The 27,839-nt window shown below is 41.3% G+C and overlaps 1 protein-coding gene across 1 annotated transcript in view; it reads right to left on the reverse strand.

Moving 5' to 3' along the window:
• Nucleotides 1-19,466, reverse strand: part of MAP9 (microtubule associated protein 9) — a 52,320-nt gene extending 32,854 nt beyond the window's left edge. The window contains exons 1-4 of the mRNA XM_087724648.1: nucleotides 19,304-19,466; nucleotides 17,680-17,817; nucleotides 4,531-4,612; nucleotides 1,639-2,214 (exon numbers count right to left, since the gene is read on the reverse strand). Of these exons, the coding sequence (XP_087580774.1) occupies nucleotides 1,639-2,214; nucleotides 4,531-4,612; nucleotides 17,680-17,754 (733 nt within the window). The 5' untranslated portion in view covers nucleotides 17,755-17,817; nucleotides 19,304-19,466. The remainder of the gene's footprint in view (nucleotides 1-1,638; nucleotides 2,215-4,530; nucleotides 4,613-17,679; nucleotides 17,818-19,303) is intronic.
• Between the last annotated feature and the right edge of the window lie 8,373 nt (nucleotides 19,467-27,839).

Here is a 27,839-nt window from a genome sequence, read left to right on the forward strand (position 1 = left end):
GATGTTTAATAAAATAAGAAGGTTAAGAATGGTGAAATCAATTCAGGATGATAGCTGGCATATAAACTATAGAACGAAAGAGAAAAAAGAAAATGATATGAAATTATATGGGTTTGTGGAAATACCATCCCAAAGAAAACATAAATTGAGATTTGAAAGAGACACCTATAACAATAGAAAAAGAAAGGGAGGGAAGAAGGAGAGGAGAGGAGAGGAGGAAGGAAGTAGAGAAAGGAGGGAAGAAGGAAGGGAAAGGAGAGGAGGATGGAAGGGAGAGAAAGAGAAGGAGAGATAGTAGGAAAGGAAGAGGAAGAGTGGAGGAGAGATAAGGGAAGAAGAAAGAGATAAGGAAAGGTGGGTGGAAGGGAGAGAAAGAGAAGGAGAGGAGGGAGGGAGAAAAAGAGAAGGAGAGAGGGTAGGAAGGGGAAGAGAGAGGGTAAGAGTAGGGGAGAGGTAAGGAAAGAAAGAAGGGAAGGAGAGGAGGAAGGAAGGAAGTAGAGAAGGAAGGGAGAGAGAAAAGAAAAGAAAGAAAAAATAAGGTGGCGTCATAACAGAAGTTAGGGATGGTAAACAATACAATCCAAACTACCCTATAATCTCTTAAATGGAATAACAATAGTATAAGATTGGCAAAGAAAAAGAATAACCATGCGAATGTATACATAGAATTGTATGTTAGAGAATAAATGATAGTAAGAATATATAGCACATTATAGGTAAACAATATTTGGTTATAAATAGCTAAGTATAAATAAATATAGAATTGTACATAAAAATGGATAACGAATAAAGAGGCCATGAATGTAAGATAGAAAGGTATAGAAAGGGAAAATACTAATTGCAAAGAAACCGATACGGAACTGCTGTATGATATATGATGGAACTTCTTGTTCCCATGTTGTCTTAAGTCATGTGTTTGTTTTTGTTGATGTGTTTATGTGTGTAAAATAAAAACTTTAAAAAAAGCAATGCCTGGCATCTAAATACAGGCAATCTTAGACTTATGACCACAATTGAGGCCAAAAATTCTGTTGCTATGCGAAACATTTGATAAGTGAATTTGCCTCATTTTATGACCCTGGTTGCCACAGTTAAGTGAATCACTACAGTTGTTAAATTAGTAACACAATTGTTAAGTGAATCTGACTTCCCCATTGACTTTGCTTGTCAGAAGGCTGCAAAAGGTGTTACATGACCCCAGGACACTGCATCCATCATAAATATGAGTCAGTTGCCAAGTGTCTGAATTTTGCTCATCTGACCATGGGGATGCTGCAATGGTTTTAAGTGTGAAAAATTGTCATAAATCACTTTTTTCAGTGCTGTTGTAACTTGGAACAATCACTAAATGAACTGTTGTAAATCAAGGACTACCTATATACTGCTGCCTTATAAGTAATTCTACATTATATCACATGGCAAAATGGCAATGCTTTAATTTTTAAATAAACTAAACAAAACTTACTTTGTCAAATAGAAAGACAATGGTTTTCTCCCTTTTAAATACATATATTCAAAGAATTAAAACTTTATTTAAATAAAAAAGTTTCTATTTTAAAACTATTTTGTTTTAAAATAATTTTAGCAATCTGGAAATTACACAATTTAAGCAATAACATTTAAATAAATTTCCTTTACCTGATGCTGATGTAGCCTTAGTCTTGAACTCCCTTGGCTTTGGCACTGGCTTGCTTTCCATTTTACACTGGATCATATCCTTTTTCTCTAATGACAATTCACACCTAATTGTTTCCTCCATATGACTGTAGTTTTCTTCACAATCAGATCTTTCTTCAATAAGTGTGTCACCTTTGGTGTCTTTGATCAGTTGTTTATTTTCTGATGTGGTTGCTTCTTGAGGCATTTCTTTATAGTTTGCTAAAGTCAAGTTACCAACAGTTTGTTTTCCAAACGAACAGTGATTTGACGAAGATATTTCAAATGGAATGGATTGTTTTGCTGTACTCCTTTTACATGATTCAGGATGTTCACTTAGTGAAAAAGGAATAGTTGGCCTCTCTTTGCTCAAAACTTTTCTCTCCAGAATGGACATATATTGAGGTCCCTCATATTCCTCTGATGAAGACAAGTCATCGGCACTTTCACTTTTTAAAGTGTCCCTGTTACAAAGATTAAACTTAGATGGTGATACTGTAAAGACTGCTGATTTAGGACAGATGTTTTCCTCAGATTCAGGAAATTCCTCTTCTGAGTCTGGAAAAAGATTGACATTTCATGTATAAAAGAAAGAGCAACAGTGCAAAGTCAAAGAATGATTTTGACAGCAATGAGTACTTAACACTTTTCTCACACTTTCTGCTGCCAAGCATAAATCAATCTATGCCTCTCCAAAGTGATAAATAAATTATGTGAAACAATTGTCAAAATATGGTATGTTGTAATTCAAAGCAAAATTGTATCTGTGAATCAATTAAGATAAATTGTACATCTTGCTATAGTTCAGTATAAAAAGAGATTATTAATCATATTCTATTCAATAACTCATTCAATTTATATAGTCACCCATCTCACGTTCATGAATCTGTGTGGCTTACAATTAAAATATAAAAAATATATTAAAACATTTTGAGAAGCAACCATACAAACAATACAAACGTTAAACACAATTAATCATACAGCAGTCACCAGGAGGTCATTATCTGGATCTGCCAGATAATAGTCTCTCGTAGACAAAACCTGTAACAAGCTTCTTCTGCTAGACTTGATGGGACAGACAGATGTCACTGTGGAAAGGCGGTCCCTCAAATAACCTGGACCCATGCCATGTAAGGCTTTATAGACAATTAGCTGATAACCTGGCGTTGCCTGGGTATTTATTTTTCCTAATCCTGTATTAGACAGGAAAAATAATGAATTATATTTATAGTGTTGTGCGATACACACACGCCATGCTCCCCACGTCCCTGCACATGCACGCACAACCACCCCCATACCCCGTTTTGGGCCTAGTAGGCCTTCCTACAACTCCACCTGAAGAGAAGAAAATGAGGAAGGAGCTTGAGAGAGAGAAAGAGCCCAAAATGACAACAGCAAACAGGGAACAAACCAGACTCCTCTGCTGGGGCGCTTTCCTTCGCAGAGAAGCTGCACAGCAGGCAAGAGGGCGAAGAAAGCCCGAGAGTGGCAGAAGCAACAGCAGCAGCGGGGATGAAAGCCACCACTCAGCCTAAAGTGACCCTGATGCATCCGCCTTTTCTCTCGGTGCTCCTCAGGAGTGTCCGAGGCAGAAACTCTGTAGCCGAGCTGCAAACATGGTGGCTGGGGGAGTGCTCCTCCTCCCACAGCCTGTTTGAGCCCCACTACTGGGTACCGTGTGCATGTACCCCTTTCCTCTTGAACCAGCAGTCCAGTGTCCCCTTACTCCACCCAGTCAAGTCCCCGCCTCCGACCGCGAAACTCCCCCCCCCATCACCCCTGCATGAGGAACAGGAGCCATACCTGTCTGTTTCTCGGCTGCTGCCACTTTCCCTGCCATGAGGGCTTTCCCCTCATTTGAAGCTTCCCACTCCTCTTATCAAAATGGTGGTCAGGGTCTTGGTGCTCAATGCACAGTAGAGATCCGAAAATCTGCATGCCACCTGCATGCCAGGGTTACACACGCACACACACAAACACACACACCGAGGGGTATTAGGGCTGTCTTACAACACCCCCCCCCCCCCAGTATTTGTGTAATCTGTGCACCAGGTTTGGTTGAAATTGCTCGAGCCATTCCAGAGTTATGCTGGAACATACACAGACACACACAGCCATTTTTATATATATAGATTACCAGCATGCTTTACCAGCAATTAGTCCCAGGAGCAAATTAGTAATCAATGCAGTTTGTAGAGCAGAGGTTAATATGTAAAGAGCTAGGTATGCACATTACTGCTCACAGTGCTTCATTTTGCAGCAATTTACGCTTCTGAGTACAGCCCCAAAGACAGCCCCAAATAGTGTGCATTATAGTAATCTATACAGGAAGTAATCATGAGTCATTAAATCTAGAGCCATGAGTCATTAAATCTAGAGCCTCCTGATTCAGGAATAGATACAACTCAAAGTTATTCTTTGAGCAGGAGTTTTAAATACAGGATTCTCAGATTGTGCAATGCATTGGTCTGGAGAAATGCAATCCAAAACCAAAGGTGATAAATTCCTTAATCCATCTGACCCTAAAACCCAAAGTCACTTTGTCTTGGCAGGGTTGAGCTGAAGCTTGTTCTACTCCATCTAGACCTGTGCAACCTCCAGACACTAAAACAGGATATTGGAAGCATTGTTTACTTCACTATATAGCTGGCTATCATCAGCATACTGCTATACTTCATTCTACAGCTATGAATGACTTCACTGAGCAGCTTCATGTAGATGTTAAACAGGAGCAGAAAGAGTACCAAACCATGCAATACCTCTGGACAGGACCTCTGCCCGTCAATGAACACCATCTATATTTATTAAAAATATATTATAAATGATTAAAAATGAAATCCACAGAGTACAACATTTAAGTCTTCCTCAACGTACATTCATCACTTTCAAAGTCTTCTGAATATTCTTCAGCCTGCTGATTTACTGCACGAGCAAGAAGTGCTTCTTGTAGCTCTTCCTATAATATATTAATACATAAAGAATATTATTATGTGAAAAACAAATATTTTCCAGAATGAATTCAAAAACAGAAGTGTTGCAAACTTTAGAGGCAATTCAAATACTGTTTCTAAAATAACTACTATATTTTTGGAGTATAAGATGCACCTTTCCCTCCCAAAAAAGAGGGCAAAAATCTGTGTGTGTCTTATACACTGAATACAGCATTTTTGGCCTCCCGACACCTCACCCCCTTTGAAAAATGAACATGCAGAGGGTTTGGGAGGCCTGCAAAGTGCTCCTGGGGGCTGGGGAGGGCAGAAATGAGCAAAAAATGGGCCACATTTTGCTCGGTTTTGCCCCCCCCCCAACCCCGAGGAGCACTCCACAAGCCTCCCAAAGCCAATGCATGCCCTGGTGTTTTGCAAAAAATAGGCTGGTTTTTGCTTGCTTTTGCCCCCAGTCCTCAGGAGCACTTTGCAGGCCTCTCAAACTTTCTGCATGACCCATTTTTCACAGAAAATGAGGTGTGCAGAGGGTTTGGGAGGCCTACAGAGTGCAAAAACTTTTTTTTTAGTTTACCTCTTCCAAATCTTCATGCGTCTTATACTCCGGTGTGTCTTATACACCGAAAAATACGGTAACCTAGCTAATTATTATATCTTTCAATGTGTCCTTAATTTTGGTATTTATATATCCACACACCAGTGGTGGGTTTCAAAAATTTTTGGAACCTCTTCTGTAGGTGTGGCCTGCTTTCCGGGTCTACTGGTGGAACCTCTTCTAACCGGTTCGGTAGATTTGACAAACCGGTTCTACTGAATAGGTGCGAACTGGTAGGAACCCACCTCTGCCACACACGTATACATACACATGAGATATAGTTATGGAATATATAGCAATCATATTGCCTATTATATTGTTAAAAGGAGGTGGAAGAGTCCAATTGTAACATCAAAGATATTGCCAGTTCTGACTGTGGAACATATCATGAATTCTAATGTGCAAAATTCCAAGCTAAATAAGAAGATAGCCAATCAGTTTCCATAATATGAGTTTGAACATATAACCACCAGTTTTCAAGAACTGCTTTAAAGAGTGATTGTGAGAAAAAGACTTCAAAAATGAAATATACAGAAGAGATCTCAGAATACACATGGAAATTGCTCAGTTGGAAGAGAAACCAAAGATCTCTGAACTCAAAAGGAGGTTCAAAACTCCAATTGGTAAACTAAATATGCCAAAGGATGGTAGCTGATTTAAAGGAGATAAAATGAAAATGGAAGGAGTATACTGAAATACTGTATAGGAAAGATGTAACATCCAAGATACCTTAGAAGATATTCCCACTTACAAGAACTTCTAGTAGTAGAAGATGAAGATAGGTGATCCTGATTAATCCTAGTCATTAATAGTCCAGAAGGCTCTAGGAACTGATGGAATGCCCAATAAAATATAGACAGCAAAAGAAAGAATCAGTAAAGTAAACATTTTAGCCTGCAAACCTGAAAAATGATATAGTGGCCAACATATTGGAAGAGGCCAAATGTCAAGCTTGTTCCCACTTGGACATTTATGAAAGAAAAACCCTTGACTCCATTCATTGAAGTGAAAGGTTCTTTTACTAAAGTCAAGTGGTTATAGCAAAGGTAAAGCTGGATCTGAGTATTCCTACACAAAGCTTGCTTTTTTCCCTTTCCCTGCCGCCCCCCTTGACCAATCAATCAGTGTCCAGTAGTATTCTTTTTTTTTTGTTTTATCTATATATAAAATACAAAAAAAAGGTAGAAATAGGAAATTAAGGGATGGAAAAAGAGTGGGGAAAAGAAACTGTAAGGTACAAGGGAAAAAAGGGAAAAAAGACATTTGACTCTTTTTAGCACAATACAAGATAAAAAAAAAAAACTCCAGCCTCAACTTTTTGCTTTTACACATTAGTTTATAACTAACCATTTCTATAAAGACAAATCTATCTAATCCACAAAACCAGCAATAGATAAGAATTATCACTGTTTAAAATAGTTAAAAGATATTACTAATAATAATAGTAAGCAATAACGTCCATAATAATAAAATACATGATATGAAACAGTATGGCTCTTGCCCTTGGTTACATGATGGGAAAGTGGGTAAGTATGTGTGTAAATACAGATTCTTTAAAAATTGTTAGAGATAACTATGAAAAATTGATGCATGTAAACATAATAGATAACAGACTAACAGAGTTGGAAGGAACCTTATAGGTCATCTAGTCCAACCCCCCGCTCAAGCAGGAGACCCTACACCATTTCTGACAAATGGCAGTTCAATCTCTTATTTAAAGTCTCAAGTGATGAAGCCCCCACAACTTCCAAAGGCAAGCTGTTCCATTGCTGGATTGTTCTCACTGTCAGAAAGTTCCTCCTCATTTCTTGGTTGAATCTCTCTCCTTAGTCCATCCAATATTCCTTGCCTGGACTTCAGATCAGAGGTATGTTGCTTCTGGTTCGGCCCAGGTTGGGCGAACTGGTAGTAGCGGTGGCAGGAGGCTCCGCTCACTCACCTGGATGCTTCTGCACACACATAGAAGCTTCACGAGTGTGCAAGCACAGGAGTACGCACGAACAGGTAGTAAAAATATTGGCAACCCACCATTGCTTCAGGTGCTTTGGAAAATAGCTTGACCCCCTTCTCTCTGAAATTGAATTTTCCATGTGATCATTGTAGCTGCATAGAATTTTGCTACCTGTCAGGTTTATATTCCAAAATTGCAATGGACTCCTCTGTATTTTCTGCTACTGTATTTTTCAGAGTATAAGACGCAATGGAGTATAAGACGCATCACGATTTTGAAGAAGTTCATTTTTTAAAAAGTGTTTGCTCTCCCCAGCTCCCAGGAGCACTCTGCAGGCATCCCAAACTAAGGTGGGCTAAGAGGCCCAATTATGAACCATAGTTCTACAGGCCATGTTTAATATCAAATACTCTGATTAAAGCTGAGGTTTTGCACCATTAAGCAGAAAACAATTGCTGACAGTTGCTGAAGGAGCAATAAATATTTTTACACATCTGGGAACAAGTCGACCCAGACGGGGAGTTTCCTGTTATCTTGCAAGATGGGCCCTGTTTATGTCACGCATGATCTATAAGGTGCTGACCATGTATATTTTAGGAATAGTAACTGTTGGCCATCTGGCATAGACAGTTTTTGGTTCCTCTCATGACCTTATATGCTTAAACACTGCCTCTATAGATGATGACGTAATTTGCACTATAAATGTATGGCTTTAAGGACCCTTCGGGGTTCAAACCCTTGATGCTTATTTTGGCATGTTTGAACCTGCGCATTCAATAAACTTTTCCTATATTGCATCGCTTGGCTTCATTGTCTCCTAATTCTACTACATTTTCTGGCACCCTTCAGATGGGACAGAGAAGCTAAGGCAATATTTTGCTGAGGTCCACTTTGCCCCGTTGGGGTGTGGGGCTGCTGCTCCTTGGCTTCCAGGCGCCACGGGTCTTCTTTTGCCCCGGGAAGCAGCAACAGCAGCCCACCCACACCAAAGGGGACACACATTGTGAGTCCAAGAACCCTGCAAACTTAGGAAAGGAGCTGTGGTGTTTCCTGGCCAGGATCCGTGGGGAGAAGACGTCTCAGGCGAGTATCTTGATAATTGTATTGTACCTATCTCGTTTGAAGATAGAAGAGGGGGCCTGATCACCCCCCTGGACTCGGGACGGCGTTCCTAATGAAGTCCGTATAGGTTGTGTGGGTGGTTAAACCAGCGCAGTTCCTGCAGGTGGCCATTGAGTTCCGGCTTCTGGGGCCTCAGGTCGCTGGTAGTGTGTTAGGAATGGGTGGGGGAAGCAGCATACCCAGCACACCGCTGGACTGCATGATTAAAGGATTTGACTCATATTTTAACCACACTGAATATAGAGTCCCTTACCCAAAATTGACCAAGGATAGGCTTATTTACTTGTGTCAGAACCAGTGGCCACATATGGGGGTAGGATGGCCAATGGGAGGAACTTTTCGAAATCAAATTATAGATGATTTAACTTCGTTAATTGCTGCAGACGAAGAACGCTATCCCAATCAGTTTCCATATATAGATCAGTGGGGAGACGCTGTAGCAGGACAGGCTGATGAATTATTGCAGTGTCAAGCCGAAATGGTTCGCCTGTGTGTGGTTAGACCGAAGGAAAAGGGGAAGTTGAGGTTAGCGTCGAGATGTGTCAAAAATGTAGCAGCTTCAGAGAAAAAGGAGTCAGAGAAGAAAAGGATTTTTGCCCAAGACGAGGGGGAACTCTTCAGACCTCCCCCTCCCTATGCATCGGCACCTGTAGGCATTGTTGTGCCCCAGGCTATGGGTGCTGCTGTTGCGGGTAGTGGAGATAAGGAAAGTGCTGTGGGGGCAGGAGATCATCGGACAGCAGGAGGCAGAGAGGGCGGAAGCCGGGAAAGAGGAAAGTACATTGTTAGAGGAAAAGGAAGGACTCTTTCCATTAAGAGTATCAGAACAACAGGTGGCCATCAACGCCCAGGGAGATCTTGAGTACCGCCCTTGTTTTCAATATATCCCTTTTTCAACTACGGACTTATTGAATTGACGGAAGCATTTTGGTCCATTGTCCGTGAAGCCCACGGAAATGACGGATCTGTTTCAAACCATTATGCATAGTCATAACCCCAATTGGCGAGATATACAACAGCTGTTAACTACGTTGCTAACAGCAGAGGAGAGAGAGAAATGCAAAGCAGGAATGCGAGAGGTTTTTAGAGAACGTTATCATACAGAAGCAGATAGGGCTCGGAAACTTTTGGAAGAGGCACCGGAACGGGACCCTGGTTGGGATCCTAAGGTAGCAGGTGACATGGCAAAGATACAAACGTATCAAACCGTGATAGTGGCAGCTCTCAAGAAGGCAGGAAAAACCCCTGTGAATTTGTCTAAGCCCTCATTGGTTATGCAGGGAGCAGATGAGAGTCCAGGAGCATTCCTTCGAAGGTTGATTGAGGCTTATGAGTTGTATACTCAGATGGACCCGAGGGCTCCAGAGAATGTGAGGATGTTGAATGAGAGGTTTATTGCACAAAGTGCGTTGGATATTCGTAAGAAATTGCAAAGGTTAGAGGGAGCGTTGGGAAAGAATACGACCGGGTTGGTAGAGGTGGCTAGGAAAGTGTATGTGAATAGGGATAAGGTTGAGAAGAAGGACAAAGATGATCGTATGCATAAGAAGACGGAGTTGTTGGCATTGGCCTTACAGGGAGGAAGGACAGGATTGGGGCCAAATCAATGTGCCCATTGCGGATCTGAAGGTCATTGGCAGAGAGAGTGTCCAAAAAGGTTGACTCTTAGAGGACGTGGAGTGTTTAGGGGCCCGCCCGGGCGACGCCCGTTGGGACGTAACATGGTAGGTCGTGGAATGCCTGGGCAAGGGATGATGAGCCGAGGAGGGCCACCCAGACATCCAGGTCATGGATGGGGATCGCAACCGGCTCAGGGTCAAGGAGGAAGAGGTTTTAATGCTCAAGTAAATGCAGGAGTAGAGGGAATTGGATTGGCAGGAATCGGTTGGTCAGATTGACGGGGACCTGGCTTGGAGCAGACTCCCCCCGAGCCAATGGTTACTCTGAATATTGGGGGTCAACAGACTACCTTTTTAGTAGACACAGGGGCTGGACGATCGGTGATAAATAACCCAATAACTACTCCTGGTCCATACCAAATTCAAGTACAAGGGGTGTCTGGACAAGTTGTAGGACATCAAGTCTTGAAACCAGTCACCTGTACTTTTAAGGGCTCTGAAATTCAACATGTGTTCCTGTATATACCCGAATGTCCTGTCCCATTGTTAGGAAGGGATTTGTTGAGCAAGTTAGGAGCTACTATTTCCTTTGATGAGGGAAAGCAGTATCTCACTGTTAGTCACCGGCCTGATGAAGTGTGGAGGTTGATGGTGGTTAGGACTTCTGAGGAAGAATGTTTGGATGTATGGAGGGAATTTGATGTACCAGGACTATGGGCTGAGGATAACCCTCCGGGGTTTGCAGCACATCACCCCCCTATTATTGTGGAATTGAAGCCCCTGGCAACTCCTGTTCACATTGGGCAGCAACGACCCTATTGGAGGGAAGCCATCCTGTCTATATACGACTGTATTCTAACATACTTAGATGCTGGAGTGTTGGTCCCTATTCAATCCCCATGGAACACTCCAATTCTGCCTATCCTAAAACCAGACGGGTCTTTCAGACCAGTGCAAGATTTGCGCGTGGTTAATGATAGGACAGTCACAATTCACCCGTCGGTGTCTAATCCATATACTCTGCTCAGTCTCATCCCGCCTAATGCTACATGGTTTTCAGTGATTGATTTAAAGGATGCCTTCTTTACTATACCCATTCATCCTGTTAGCCAGCCATTGTTTGCTTTTGAATGGGAAAATCCGTATACTGGAACAAGGAGCCAATATAGTTGGACAAGGTTACCTCAGGGGTTCAAAAATTCCCCAACTCTCTTCGGAACCGCGTTAGCCAAGGATTTACAATATTTTATCCCCTTCCAACAGGGAGATTCGGTTTTACAATATGTGGATGATGTGCTGGTTACTGGATAGTCACGGGACGGTTGTTGGGAAAATACGAGACGTATGTTGTGTTTGTTGTTAGATTGTGGATATCGGGCGTCCAGAAGTAAGGCTCAGTTAGTCCAACAAAAAGTCCGTTATTTAGGTTATGACATAATGCAAGGGCAAAGAGCACTAGGCCCGGAGAGAAAGCAAGCGTTGCTTAATCTGGCGAGGCCAACCGATAGGAGGCAATTGAGAGGCTTTCTAGGCTTGGCAGGTTTTTGTAGAATTTGGATTCCAAATTATGCGCTAATGGCAGCTCCACTTTATTCGTCTACCAAGGGAAGTAAGACAGACCCCTTCCTTTGGACAAAGGAGCAGGATCAAGCCTTTGATGCAATTAAAGAAGCTCTGTTAAGAGCTCCGGCCTTGGCCTTGCCAAATCTGAGTAAGCCCTTCAATTTGTATGTGGATACACGAAAGAATGTCGCTTTAGGGGTGTTGACTCAGCAGCTCGGCCAGTGGCAACAACCAGTTGCATATCTGTCAAAACAGCTAGATGCTGTGGCGCAAGGGTGGCCGCATTGTTTGAAAGCTTTAGCAGCCATCGCAGAATTGCTGCAAGATTGTAACAAACTCACTTTTTCCTGCCCCATCAAGGTCCACACCCCACACTCTGTTCAAGCAATTCTTGATCGGAAAGGCCATTTGTGGATTAGTAACCAACGACTCATCAAATACCTTGTGGATTAGTAACCAACGACTCATCAAATACCAAGCCATGATGATCGAAAACCCCCAGGTTCATCTAGTGGTTTCTACCTCATTAAATCCTGCTACCCTCTTGCCCACAGAAACTGAGGTGGAGCATGATTGTGTACAAGTGTTGGAAACCGTTTATTCCACACGACCCGATTTAACTGACATACCTTTGCCTCAGGTGGATTATAACTGGTTTACCGATGGGTCTAGTTATATACATCAGGGGATGAGAGTTGCAGGCTATGCCATTGTTGATGATGAGGGGGTAATTGAAAGCGGGCCGTTGGGAGCAGGAAAAAGTGCGCAAGTGGCAGAATTGTGGGCCCTCATTCGGGCATTGGAACGGGCTGAAGGTGAACGCTTGAATGTATGGACGGATAGTAAATACGCCTTTTTAACTTTACATGCTCATGGTGCTGTATACAAGGAAAGGGGATTTAGGGATTCAGCTGGCAAATATATACAACATAGCCATTTAATTCAGAGATTGATAGATGCTGTCCAAAAACCAAAAAAGGTGGCAGTTATGCATTGTAGAGGCCATCAACGAGGTGATGATAGAATTGTTTTAGGGAACAGGGCAGCAGATGCTGAAGCACGAGCTGCAGCATTGCGTCATGAGCCTCTACCAGACATGTATATTAATGTGGCCTTGGATTTAGGGGTTATACCAGTAGACATCCAACCCTCCTATTCTTTAGCTGAATGTGATAAGGCAGTCAACGATTTGATGGCGGTCATCGATAAGGGCTGGTACATTCTTCCGGATGGAAGAATATATGTGCCTTCCACAGTGGCATGGCAATTGGTTCGGTCCGCTCATGAAACCACCCATATGGGGAAAACAGCTTTGGAATCCGCTCTTATGAGGGATTACTATATAAATGGGTTAGCAGGGATGGCAGTAAAAGTCGCATCTTCCTGTGAAACGTGTGCTAGAGTTAATCCTAGGCAGGGTCCTTCCCTTCCACCAGGAACTATACCTATTGCCTACTATCCTATGGACACAGTCATGATTGACTTTACTGATATGCCACGAAGTGGGTTTTATCGGGCTATGCTAGTTATTGTGGATTTATACACGGGATGGCCAGAGGCGTTCCCTACTAGAACGAAAAAGGCACAGGAAGTAGCAAAGGTTTTACTTAAGGAGATCATTCCTCGATTTGGCAACCCCTCCTTTATTTCATCAGACAATGGCCCGGAGTTTGTCCATCATATTAATCGAGCCATTGCACAAGCTACAGGGGTGAAATGGCGCTTCCATTCTTCTTTCCACCCACAATCTGGTTCTCCCGTGGAAAGGATGAATAGGACTTTAAAAGAAAAGATAACCAAAATTTGTGCGGAAACACACTTGAAGTGGCCCGATGCTTTGCCCCTTGCATTGTATGCAATTCGGAGTGCTCCCAGACGACAACATAGACTCTCCCCATATGAGTTGATGTTTGGTCGGCCTCTGACGTTGTTGCGGCGCAATTTGACTGGATGGCCTGATTTGGGGCATAAGGGGGGAGTTTGGGCCATGGAAATGGTGCAGGAACTAAATAAACAGGTTGCGGAATTATGTGTTAGAGCAGACCCCTCCCAGATTGGTAACTAAGTGTCATTCTTTCAAGCCAGGGGACCGAGTATGGGTAAAACATTGGAAAAAGGAACAATTAGAAGGGAGGTGGAAGGGACCTTATGAGGTAATTATGACATCTCCACTTGCTGTTAAGATTGCGGAATCTAAAACCTGGATACATTGGACTCGTGTAAAGAGGGCCGCTGACAAACAATGGACCACACATCCCAGCGACCAACCGTTGAAGTTGAAATTGATTCGTCAATAAAGTCCAACTATATCCTTTGTTGTATTGCTATAGGTATTGTGATTCTTGCTTTCATTGTGTGCATTATTTGTATTGTGAAGTACGCCAACCCAACGGTCCAACAATCAATTGGCGGAACAGTCAATTAGCGGTTGACTGGTGGCCATTTGCTGGTGTCCCATTCGCTAACGGACAGTTGCATACAGACAATTTAAGGGAAATCCAAGCCGATCCTGCACCTGAAGCAGATCCCGCACCTGGAAGGGAAGACGGAGAGCCAGCGCAGCCTTCCCCCCCGGCGAATTTTCCAAAGGTCGGCAGTGGAGAACCCTTGCTAAGTCACTCCGGAAGCTGACTTTCTACGCACGGGTGAAGAATAGTGGACCAGCATACTAACCTTTAATTATTTTCGTCTTTTATCATCTTTACTAACCATATGTGCTGATTTTGTACCTGTGAATGTGGATGTTGTTGTTGTGCCCACTGTATTGATTGTGTATACGCAGTCACCCCAGGGGTGTAAGTCTACTAAAATGAATTGCCTTCATAACAAAACTATGTATAGTTTGTGCACCCTGCAAGGAAAGACTGTATGTTATAATCCCAACACTCCAGTACGCCTCAATGTAACCCTATGGACAGGCCTGCCCAAGGTGGGTGCTAGAAATAGCCCACAGGGAGAAGGCAAGCTGTATTTTCCTTAATAGCAGAGCGAAAAGCAACAGCACAGGTAATGGCTCTATGGGAATATGAGAAAATGCGTCCTGTGGAAGAACCATCCAATGAACCTGAGTATGTGACTCTTCTGGAAATGTCAGATGAGTCACAAAGGGGGGACTAAGGTGGGCTAAGAGGCCCAATTATGAACCATAGTTCTACAGGCCATGTTTAATATCAAATACTCTGATTAAAGCTGAGGTTTTGCACCATTAAGCAGAAAACAATTGCTGACAGTTGCTGAAGGAGCAATAAATATTTTTACACATCTGGGAACAAGTCGACCCAGACGGGGAGTTTCCTGTTATCTTGCAAGATGGGCCCTGTTTATGTCACGCATGATCTATAAGGTGCTGACCATGTATATTTTAGGAATAGTAACTGTTGGCCATCTGGCATAGACAGTTTTTGGTTCCTCTCATGACCTTATATGCTTAAACACTGCCTCTATAGATGATGACGTAATTTGCACTATAAATGTATGGCTTTAAGGACCCTTCGGGGTTCAAACCCTTGATGCTTATTTTGGCATGTTTGAACCTGCGCATTCAATAAACTTTTCCTATATTGCATCGCTTGGCTTCATTGTCTCCTAATTCTACTACAAAACCATCTGCACACCCCTTTTGTTGTGAAAAATCAGGCATGCAGAGAGTTTGGGAGGCCTGCAAAGTGCTTCTGGGGGCTGGGGAGGGCAAAAATGCAACATGTGGGAGCTTGATCTTCTTAAAGAGTAAGGCTTTTATCGATCTCAAATCCACTTTTCTCTACACCTCCCATGGCAGGGCAGGACTAAACATCTCTTTCCACGCTTTATTTTTTCCCCCCTTCCCTTGGACTGGCGGTGACGGTGAGCCGCTTGGCCCAAGGAACGGCGGTTGGATCACTTCTTCTCTTCAGCGAGGAGGGAAAGACATGCAGGGGCTGCTGAATGACTGTTGCTGTGCTTGGCTGGGAACAGCCCTTTGGATGAGGAAGAGTGGGGATCCCTTCCATTTGGATTAATGGTTCCTCGCGGCGGTATCTGAGTGGCAAAAAGGAAGTATAAAGGAAACGAGGCTGCTTTGTCACCCCCCCCCCTCCCAAATCTGCCTGGTTCTGTCATGCAGCAAAGTGGTAGCTGGGCTCAATAGCAGCAGTAGCAATAAGCACTGCATAACAGATCCAGAGTGATTGGGTGTGGGGCAGGCTAGGGAAGAACATCTGAAGGTATGTGTAATAGTCTAATGTATAGAAGTTATAGTTAAATATGTGGCAGAAAGTGGACTCCGGCTGTGTTTTTCCACATGCAGTGAGGTTGAATGTGTATAGTTTTAGTAGAGGGGTGTGTGTGTGCACGTGCGTGCGCGTGTGCGTACATATACATAGAGTATATGTATAGTAGATAATGTATCTTTTTGTATGCCTATACACACACTATACTATGTAATATGTATGTATACATATGGCATATACGTATACATGGATTAAATAGCATATTTTGGATGTTCAGAAGTAATAAATAAATAGACAGAGAAATTGTATCTCCTCTTTGAGGAGAGGCCAGCCAAGGCACTCCTTGACGTGAGTGATGTCAAGTTTGCCATGCCCACCCAGTCACATGACCAACTAGCTATGACCACCCAGTCACATGACCAACCAGCTTCGTCCACCCAGTCACAATGATTGGTTGATATGGTCACATAACCATGAAGCCATGCCTGCCCAGTCACATGGCCAACAAGCCATGCCCACCATCACATGCCCAACAAGCCACACTCACCAAACAAGCCATGCCCACATAACTGGTAGTAAAAAAACCTGAAACCCACCCCTGCCTTAAAGGTGATTAAAAAATAAAAGGCATAACTTGCCCATTTGAGTAAAATGGTGAATTTCAAAATGTGAAAGTGAATTTCAAAATGTCAGCTTCTTCAATGATGAACAGATTGCAGCCCTACCCACTACCAGGTTTTAGCACTCAGTTGCTTTGAAGCACAGCTCCTGAAGTTACTTGCAGACATGAGGTGTATTGAAGGCTCTTGAGAGGTAATTCTCAGACTCCCTAACCCAGACGAGTCATATAAACTGAAGAAATGCCAGTTCCTTCTGTTAGTAGTTGAAGAGCTACATCCCAGTGAAAAACCCTTCAGGGATCCCTCCCTGGGTGTATATTTAGTTGGCTATCTTCACCGGAAGTCCCCCAATAGAATTCATTTTTGATATTTTGGAAACAGCTTTGAGATTTAGAGCCTCTTGGATGTAATTTCGCATTCTGTTCTTAAGCTCCTCCTCCTTGGCCAGCCAGTTTATTCCAGACTGACACCTCTGGTTCTTACCAGCCTGTCACACACACACCCTTTACTGTCCATTCCCCTGCTCATGCCCATGCCTTACTTTGCCAACTGCCTTTCCCCTCCCTTGCATTTTAGGAAAGGATGCCGGTGAAGTTAAATATGCTGAAGGTGGCAGGCCTAACACTTTGGGCACAAATAACCAAGCTCATATTATCCTACTTTGAACACATTATGCAAAGACCTAACTCTCTGAAGAAGACTCCAATGCCGGGAAACGTGGAAGGAATGAAAAGAAGGAAAAAGAGCAGCAAGGTGAATAGATTCAGTTATCCTGGTGATGAATGAACCACAGGATATGAGTGTACTATTTCACTGAAAGATGAAAGATTAAGCTAGAGACAGATTGTCATGGAGAAAATCTATATGGTTGCTGACAGTCAACAATGTCTTGATGATAATTAAATTATCAATCCAAATATACTTCAGAGAAGTTTGGCACTTACATATTTCAGACATGATGAAACTCTAAATAATCATTAGTATTTTAAAAAATACAAGGTACTGACTAGCACGCCATTGCTAAGAAAAACCTGAATAGTTTTTTTGGCAGTTGGCCCAGTTTTTGTACAGTTACAAAACATAATATATGTATGTAAATATAAAACAGTTCATCATTTCAGCAATGACAGGGCTATATAAAACAGTTTAAAGAGGTGTTTTGCAAACTATGTTGACATTAATAAAGTATCCCTCTCCTAGGTTTTAAAGTACCTGCATTGTTTATGTGCAGACAGAGGGACCATCATTTAGAGTTATATGAGCCTTCAAGAGAATGTCAAGTTAGAATTGATAAAGACTACTTTTGTCAAGCTAACAAGTTTTATGAAAGCACCTCTTTCAAATGTTTTGAAGAACTCAGATTTCCAATAACAGGATAGAAAGCAGAAAAATTATTTTACCTGAAAAGTGATTCTTTTGGAGAACTTTGGGCTCTTGGTATAGGCTAAAGTAGTGATAATATCTTCATCAGACATGTTGCTTGATCTGAGTTAATTAAGCTTACATATTCAACTTGTAGTCCTGTAAAGATGTATTTTCTTTTTGAATGTAATAAAAGAGAGAAAAAATATTTAAATGATACTGTATTCATATTATCTAAAATAGTATAAACACTGTTTCCTTTAAAACACCATACACTGTAATCTAATTTCTCACGATTAAATTTGTTGTGACAAATTTGTGAAGAGTAAAATTGATAGTAATTTCTACACTGTACTGATTTTGACATGGCATTTTATAGCATCTACCATCTATCATCTTGCCCAGTTATACAGAAATGCCTTCAGTTTTGGAAAGCTGTTGTTTTCAACATACGTGTAATTGTCCAGCCTATAAGATGTTATTTAGATCATTGGCCATCTTAGCTTAGATAAGCCAGCTGGAGGAAATGATTGGGTGAATCCAGAAAGTGGCAAATGTATCTTTGTATGATGGAGTGGGGCTACCAGCCTTAAAAGAAGCAATGCATAGATTTAGAATTCATGAGAGATACTGCTCAAATAAGTCTCTTGAGTGTGTATTGGTCTACAGATAGTCTTCAACTTATGGCTGTGATTGAGCCCAAAATTTATGCTGTTAAATGAGAAATTTGTTAAGTGGGTAAGAGATTAGATGCACTGATTTCTTACTTGCATTAATGATTTCAGTAAATAGTAATGAGTGACTCCATCATGCCACTCTAGGAGCAGTACTAGGAGATTCATTATTATTCAGAAAATTAATTACTTGCGTTACTTTATTAATTTTTTACAAATATGATTGTAAAATAGCTATCTATAGAAATTACTAGAAGCATTCTTTCTTATAGTACCCATGGGGACATATTGTAATTACTCCACCATTCAGGATAATGAGATAATGATATATAAGCGCTGGTTCTTAAACTGACCCAATTACCCTTTTTTTTGTCAGCAATAATGCCCTTAACAGATACACACCCAACACCACACACACACACAAAACAGTTTGTCTTGTTTTACAGGTGCCTCTAGGCAGCAACAGTTCCAATCTGGATCCTTGACGCACCAACAAGAAATTACAAATTATTCCCTCAGACTCTTAGGTTAAGAATCGCAGCAACCAGCTGGAGAGTTAAACAATTAATTGACATTTAGCCCCATCGACGACGTTTATTTCCAAGGAGGAAAGCTAAATATCAGATGTTCCAATCTGTTGCCGAAGTGCCCCGGGTCGATCCTTGCCAAGCAAGCGCCCTTCCGTTTTTTCCGCAGAAAGTAATCATGCCAAGGCTCCGACAGGTAGCGGTCTCCAGCGAATCTGTCCGCTAAGTCAGTGTTTCTCAACCTTGGCCACTTGAAGATGTCCGGACTTCAACTCCCAGAATTCCCCAGCCAGCATTCGCTGGCTGGGGAATTCTGGGAGTTGAAGTCCGGACATCTTCAAGTGGCCAAGGTTGAGAAACACTGCGCTAAGTTGCCCTCCCTGCCAAACTTCTGCCCTTCCAGCGCCTGAGTCGCCGAGGACAGTGCCGCGTGGCCGGACTGTCTTCCCCCAGGCCCTTACCTCGCGTCGCAGGAAGGTTATTTCGTGCCTCGGTTAAGATGGCTGACAGCTCCCACTCTGATCTTTCTCCTGCCCTGGCTGCAGGTGTATGAAAAGTCCAAAGCAGCCTCGGCTCGTGTAGGCCTCCTCGCCATACAGGTAACTTAGCAACCTCCAGCACGCGGCTGCTGACCGCACAGATCAGTAGGATTGTTGCCGTGGCAACTAAACCACACTTCCGTTTCCCCAGGGGGTTTTAATCGACAGTTTGGGGGGCGTTTTTCGGGGGGGGGGGGTTATGGTTGCTCTGTATCTTTTTCTCTTTCCGAAACTTGTTTAAAAGACAGTGCTATTTACATGTCCCTGTTTGGTCAGGGACGAAACAGTAAGTATTGTTTTTAAAAGGCCGGACTTTTTTTTTTCTGAAAGTGGAAAACCTGATGATTGATGATTGGAAAATGATTAAATAAGGGGCTGAAGGGAAGGAATCTTTGTAATGCCAAGAGGGAGGTAGAATAAGTTTGTCAGTAACTGTTGAAAAAAGGGTGGGAAGGCTTATTTTTTCTTGCTTAACGTTTTTCTGTTCTTTTTCTTTTTGCACTTTATTTTCATTATTCCATATTTGTCGTTCATTATATAAAAAAATCTAAATAAAAAGAATTTTTCTTTTACTTGTGTAAAATCTGCTTTTCACGTTTTTCTTTGAAGTCTGGTTTACATATCTTTCTTTTCCTGTAATAATATATATATATATATATATATATATATATATATATATATATATATATATATATATATATATATATATATATATATATATATATATATATATATATATGTGTGTGTGTGTGTATATGTATATATATATGTGTGTGTATATATATATATATATATATATATATATATATATGTATGTATGTATGTATGTATGTATGTATGTATGTATGTATGTGTGTGTGTGTATATGTGACCATATATATTTTCTTCATTTTGAGTTTTAGTGCTACATTCAAGGCCTTGGTTTTAGGTTTTTTTTACTAAAACTTAGTTTTAGCTTTAAGGAAGCTATACAGATTCTTCCTTTAGCTTTTATCAATCCTGTCTCCAGGCATAGAAGTGTGTTTGAAACACAATGAGGCATCTGAAGAATTGCAGGATCTAAACAAGGTCCTGTAAAGAAGCTGTACTAGCAATATTAGTCTGCATTTATAGGAATGACATTGACTGCTTTGTACTGTTGGAAGAAATGTCCTTCTGGGTTCTGCTCCAAGTGGGGAAAAAGACACTGGAGACATGGAGGCTGCTTGGAAAGATGGTTTTAATGGTGGACAGGACCACATGGCTTGAGTCCTGAACAGAAAAGGTCACCACATGCTTCAATGTTGGTGGAGAAAAGAGAAGGAAGGACTGAGATGCTGAGTCCCTGGTTTTATAATCTCTCTGGCCTTTGATCTTGAGCTTGTATTCTGATTGGTTGTCAGACTCCCATGGGGCCATGCAGGGACAACTCTCTAGGCTGCATTTTGAATCCAGGTTTGGTTGAGTTCTCAGATGCCATGTGGTGAGTTGGGTAAAGTGCCAATATTATCATGCCTTAATCCCATCCCCCTGGAGCTGAAGTGGAGAAGTCTTTATTATGTAAAGGGACTAGCTTGATCTTCTTCATGGCCCATTGACAAAGTGGGAGTGGGCAGGAAGCTACAGGCAGCTATTCTCTCTTTTAAACATGTTTCTTTCTTTTCACATCCAGAGAAATATTCTGCCTTTTCAATATTTTCTAGGATATTTTATTTTTTGGGGAGAGGGCTGGGTGATAACTTCCTACAGTACATCCAAATGTTATTTAATGAATAGATTAAATCTTTTAATACATTCATTTAATCTAGATCTATTAAATCTAATAGATCTTTAGCTTTTGATGTCACATGAGCAAGATAAAATGCTTCTGATGACATTTACTCTAAGCAAGCAATAGAGTTCTTTCAGGCTATTAATCCTTTCTAGATCAGTGTTTTTCAAATTTGGCAACTTTAAGATGTGTGGACTTCCTCCCAGAATTCGGTTTTACTAAATTCTCCTTCTACCAGTTCCTATCGCCACATCTACAGCTGTATAAATCACAGATTTATTTTTTCCAGAAAACTTTTCTTGGAAGATAAAAATATGCCCTGTATTTAGAACAAGCATTTTTTTTCACATAGAAAAAGCAATGCTAGAGTGTTTGATTCACAATGATTTAAATTTTGTCTAGTCATGACCTTGTCATTGTTTATAGGTGTTAACTGTTTTAAAATATTAGTAGTAATAGTATATACTGTATTTCTAAAGAGTACACAGCTGGATATTAAACCATGGGTTTTAATGTTTCAAAATGCTCTCTTTGCAGAGGTCTTTTGTAGGAAGTAATCATGCACCCTTCCCCCTCCTTTTCCCTAGAAAAGCCAGCCATAAAAAGTTCCTCAAAAAATTTAAAAGTCAAGCCGCTAATAAAAAAAAACTGTCTGAGGTGCATTTCACAACCAGCCAGATGCTTGAGAAAGATACATTGCAACAAGGTGCTAACCACAAGCAGATGCAGATACTAAAAGAGATACATTGTAACAAGACACCTGTTGCAACCAGATGCCGCCTATCTAGACAGCTTCATTCATAAGGAAATAAGTGCTGTCAGCTATAGCTGATTTATAATCAAACCAACTGAACAGACTAAAAATAGGAAATAATGGGATTCGAAATCTTCCTACCTCACTCAATTCCAAGGACAGGACAGGACTTTTAAGAATATAATAGGATTTACCCACCCCCATTAAAATAGCAAAAAACACAGGGATCGCCATTTTGCACAACACCTTGAAGCATCTTAATAGCAATAACAATAAGACTTATATATACTGCTCAGTGGTGGGTTTCAATTTTTTTTAGAACCTATTCTGTAGGTGTGGCCTGTTTTGTGGGAGTGGCTTGTCATTCATGTGACTGGGTGGGCGTGGCCAACTTGGAAAATGTGGTGAAACTCACTTAACAATGCTCTTGCTTAGCAACCAAAATTTTGAGCTCAATTGTGGTCATAAGTTCTTTTTCTTTTTTCTCTTTCTTTCTTTCTTTCTTTCTTTCCTTACTTACTTACTTACTTACTTACTTACTTTTGTCTCCCTCTCTTTCTTTCTTTCTTTCATCTTTCTCTCCCACTTTTTTCTTTTTTCTTTCTTTTTTCTTTCCTTTGTCTTTCTTTTTTCTTACTTTTTTCTTTCTTTCTTCCTTTCTTTCCCTTTCCTTCTTCTCTTTCTTTCTCTCTCTTTCTCTTTCTATCTTTGTCTCTCTTTTTTCTCTCCCTCTCCATTCCTTCCTTCCTTCCTTTCTTGTGTGTATCTCTCCCATTTCCTTCCTTCCTTTCTCTCTTCCTTTTTTTCTTTCCTCCCCTCTCTCACACACACTTCCCTTCCAATTATATTTGTAGATATATTCAATGAACTAAAACTGGTGCCCAATAAATCCTATGATCACGGCATTCTGTGTCCTACAAGCCAATTCACAGAGCACCCAATTCAGCCTCTTACCACTCTGGAGGTTAACTGAATATGGTTCCGCTTTCCCAGCCAGCCACCCAGCTAAGCCGAGCTTCTGCTAGGGGCAGCCTTCTCCTCCCTCTCTCCCCCTGATTTCTCCCCGGACGCACTCATGGAGGAAGGAGGCAGAGATATTGGCCGGCACTCTCTTCACTTACTGCTCGCCACCACCGCCCCTGTGGCCCACGGAGAAACAGAAGCTTCTTTTTTGCCAGCCTCCCAGCTGATCCAGTCCTCCTTACACATGCTGTGTGTGTGTGTGTGTGTGTACATGCGTGTGTGTATATGTGACAGCCCCATGGTTTACAAAGAGGGGAAAGAAATCCATACACAGGAAGGAAAAACTCATGGATTTCTCTCCCCCCCCCATTGGAAACCAGGGGGCTGTCAAAGAGAAGGGAGCATGCATCACGTGGGCTAGCCCCCAACAGCCGAATCCTCCTCTCCTGTTTCTCCTTTGGCTGTTGGAAGAAGCCCATGTGGCATGCGCTGCCTTCTCTTTGACAGCCGCCTGGTTTCCAATGGGGGTGGGGGAAGAAATTCATGCAGAAGGAGGAAAAACGCATGGATTTCTCCCCCCCCCCCATTGGAAACCAGGCTGCTGTCAGAGGGAGTGCGTGCCACATGGACTTCTCCCAATCCTCCGCTCTGGCAAAGGTGGGTGGGTGGGGCAAGCCTGGTGCGGACAGGCGGCGCAAGCGAGGGCACAGCGACTGGCCGGGTGGGGGGAGCAAGCGGGGGGCAGGCCAGGGGAGGGAGCGTTCTGGTACGAGGCTTCTGGAAGCTCAGGTACAGGAAGGCATGCTAAATTTCACTATCGGATAGGCGCGTACCGGTGTGTACCGCTGAAACCCACCCAATACCGCTTTACGGTGCTTTACAACCCTCTCTAAGCTGTTTACAGAATCAGCATATTCCCCCCAACAATCTGAGTCCTCTTTTTACCGACCTCAGAAGGATGAAAGGTTGTATCAACCTTGAGCCTGGTGAGATTTGAACTGCCAAATTGCAGGCAGTCGGCAGTCAGCAGAAGTAGCCTGCAGTACTGTACTCTAACCACTGCACCACCTGTGGCTCTTGCTCATGAAACCCCAGAACCCTATAAAACTCCATCCACTCACCCAACCAATTGGTCAGCTGCCCCGGAACTGAATTGCTGAATGTCACTTTGCTTCTGAAATAAACCTTCCAAGCAGCTCATTTTGACCTTTTAATTTTAAATGGCATCATTTTGTTTTCTTTTGTGGGTTCTCCCAGAGAGAAAAATGAGCCCAAAATTTTATTCCAACACTTTTTAGGGGTTATGAAAAGATATTATAGTGTGCTAAATATAGTTTAGTGACTAATATATTTGATAGTACATAATTTATGTGGTTATAATGGAACAGTTGGGTATATAATTTTCTTTGCAATAAATACTTTTTTAGGATTAAAAGTATTTCTTTTAAAGCAAATTGTTCAGTTACAAAATGTTTTAAAATCATTCCTGCCAAGAACTGTGCTTCTTGATTTTTATTACTGGAGTTTGCAGATTCTTTGTAATTTTGACTCTCTCAGGATAGTGTTATCAACAGATAAGCATAGCTTATTGATGTAAAAGACGACCATGTATACTCTCACCTTATTTGTCAATAATCTCTGTGTGTTTGCCATTCTAGCAGCAGTCTATTTCACTATATTTTGTCCATACTATAGCTTCCTGATCTATATATAAGTTTCTCATGAAGACAATTAGATCTTCTGGAATACCGCTTTTGCTAAACACATTCTACAGTTTGACATGATCAACACAATCAAAAATCTTTCTAAAATTAATGAAGCACATAACTTTTTAATATACTTTGACTTTCCAGTTATTCAGCATGCTTCAGCAATAATCTGTTTCCTGGTCTTTTATAAGTCAGCATCAACATATGCTAGAAAACATTATTACGCTAATATGTGAAATTCAGGACATTGTACAATAGTTTAAACAGGCACCCCCCAAACTAGGTTTCATTGCCCCTATTAAGTCTGCAAATACCACCTCTAGTGGTTTCTTGGTCTTAAATCTGTTTAACCTAATAGCCGGAGTAGCTCTACTCTTCTGTTCATTACAAACATTACAATTTATATACTGGCTACATGGCTTTATCTTCATTCTATCAACTAACTTCACAGTTTCTTGCAACATTTTGAAACTGATATGTCCCATTTGCCTATGCATTAAGTGAATACACTAATTGTGTGGTTTAACGTTCGAACACACAGAATTAGCAACATAGGAATCAGACATTACATATAATCCATTTTGTAGCTTAGCAGTAACCTTAATACTCCCTTTTTCAATAAAACAATTATCCCCTTTAAATGTTACAATGTAGACACGATTAACCAAAACTCTAACTGAAAGCAAATTAAACCTAATTTCTGGTACATATAACATATGCAATGGTTCAGCAATACATGGACATTTAGCAATATCTTCACCGGATACATCTAGCCTCCACCCATTCGCTAAAGAAACGTGTGGTTTACTTGTGACTAACTTTACAAAGTTTTTTCTATCTTTAGTAATGCACATCGACGCCCCACTGTCGATAATTCACAAATTGTGGTTAAATGATGCATTATTAGCTATAGTCAAATTAATCTCATGTTTCCTATATTGTAGAGGTTTCTGTGGTTTTGGCTTCTTGCAAGACCTGGCAATGTGACCCTTCTTACCACAATTATAACATTTTACAGTATATACATAACTAGGTAAATCACTACTCTCTGGCGTCCTCTCTCTTAACTGTTTTCTATCTTCTCTTCTTCTAGACTCTTCCAGCAGTCTTAAGGTAGTGGAGATCAATGTAATGTCCTGTTGAGATAGAACTTCAAAAGGCATTACAAAATCGCCGTAGCTTTCATCAAGTGATGAGAGAATAATATAAACTTGGTGCTGCTCCGAAAAAAATTAACTCTTTCTCATGTAGCTCTTGAAACATCTGTTTCATGTAGTTCAGATGTGCTAACCTTTGGTGAGCCGTGTTCTAAAGAGAACAGCCCAAACCATATATGCGGGATCTCTGTATGACGGCCACCTATTTTGAATACAATGAAGATTTCTACAGACAAAAACATGGCTTGCCCCATGTATTTTACCTATGTCCCCGATTGTGGCCAATCTCTACATGGAAGAAGTAGAAACCACAAGCTTAGTGTCATCTGCACATTTAATGATTTCCCCTTCTATTCCCTCATCCAAGTCATTTAGGAAGATATTGAAGAGTACAATCGTGACCTGGATGACTGAGAATTTCCATAGACATTTACCAATTCTTCACATTCTTCTTTACTTTAACTTCAAATTTTTTTATGTTATCTTTAAATTTTTGCAATTTTCCTAGTTACCTTTAAGGCCAAGCATTTAGTACATCCCTCACCCAATCCTGATGCATACACAATGAAAAGCTAATGCTAGAAGGTAACATCTTTAGATTTTTAACTGCATTGTGCTTGTTCAAATTGCTTAGTCTCACATATTCTCTTCCACTTTTGATTCTTTTTGACTGATTATCCAATATTTCCCTTTAGTTTTCTAAAATTTAACTGGGCTGTAATATTCAATAACCCAAAATGTTAGACATCACATTTCGGAACATTCATTAACATTTTAATTCCCAACTTTCTGTAATACGGTTTACCTTAACTGTCCATTATAACTCCTTTATTTAAAGATTAGTACTAGATTTTTTTAAAAATGGTGCAATGAATATTTTGTCCAGAGGATGGCAGCAAAAGATTTTGTTGCCAAGAGACCAGAACATGCTGTGTTTACTCTCAGATGACACCATTTATAGTCAAATTAGAAAACAGAATTCTTTTAGCAGCTTTTCTGCAGTTAAAATGAAATATTCAAAACAAAAACAGATGTTGAAAAAATCATCAAGTTTGAATTCAAGTTTGCATGGTAAAAGATTGTATTTCTGTCCTTACTTGTCTGGAAAAAACCAAGGAAGTTTGTGGCATTTGGCACTAGCTTTTTAAAATTAAATCTCACCTTATTTGATTCATGAATTATTATCCTCAATTGACAGAAATATAAACACATATAGATGATTCACATGCATTGAACAAATAAATATAGATGAAAAAATATAAAGCTGACAAAACTATTTCTCTATAAAAGTGAATAAAACCAGACTGACGATGCCAGCTTGCCAAGTAATGCATCCTTAGTTTTTAAAAAAGAAAGAACAATATCTACTACATTCTAACCCAATACTTCTTCAGGCTAACCATTCTTCTTTTGTTGGAGAAAGATTGAAATAAATCATTCACCCGCATTAGGTGACTGACAACTGCTATGTTATATATCTGCAGCTGTGGTGGGTTCCTACCGGTTCGGACCGGTTCAGCCGAAATGGTAATGGTTTGGCGGCATGGGTCGCTGGAACCGGCAGCAACCCAGGCCTGCCAAGCCCCTGAACTGGTTCCCCTATGCATATGCAGAACAACTCTAATTCATGCAGCACGCATCAAACGCACAGCGTGTGCGTGAAGCGCACACGGGCGAACTGGCAGTAGTGCCTGCCAGAACCCACTCCTGGTCTTCAAGGTCTAGTTGTCCTGTTTGAATTCTGAGGAGGAAATATTCTGATGGAATTTTATTAGTCAAATAAAAAGGTAAATTGGATATGGAAATAGTAAAATGCAGTGTGAGGTGTGCATATACTGTTTATATTGCATTAGAGCAGTGATGGCGAACCTATGACACGCGTGTCAGTGCTGACACGCGTAGCCATTTGGGGTGACACGCACAGGATTTCATGCGATTCATCCTCGGCTCCTGCACGGCCGCCGAGGATGAAAGAATCTGTGCTGGAGGAACGGGGGGGGGGACGATGTGTGATCTCCCCCGCCCACACTCACTTACTGTATCGCCACCGCCCCTTTCTGAGCGCAGGGGCTGCTGGTAAGGCGTGCGTGCCGTGCGCACACACGTCATCAGCGCGGCGAGGGAG

Source organism: Thamnophis sirtalis, unplaced genomic scaffold (genome assembly GCF_051295495.1).
Source record: "Thamnophis sirtalis isolate CommonGarterSnake01/CBP01778 unplaced genomic scaffold, rThaSir2_p1.2 scaffold_10, whole genome shotgun sequence".
Taxonomy (NCBI): domain Eukaryota; kingdom Metazoa; phylum Chordata; class Lepidosauria; order Squamata; family Natricidae; genus Thamnophis; species Thamnophis sirtalis.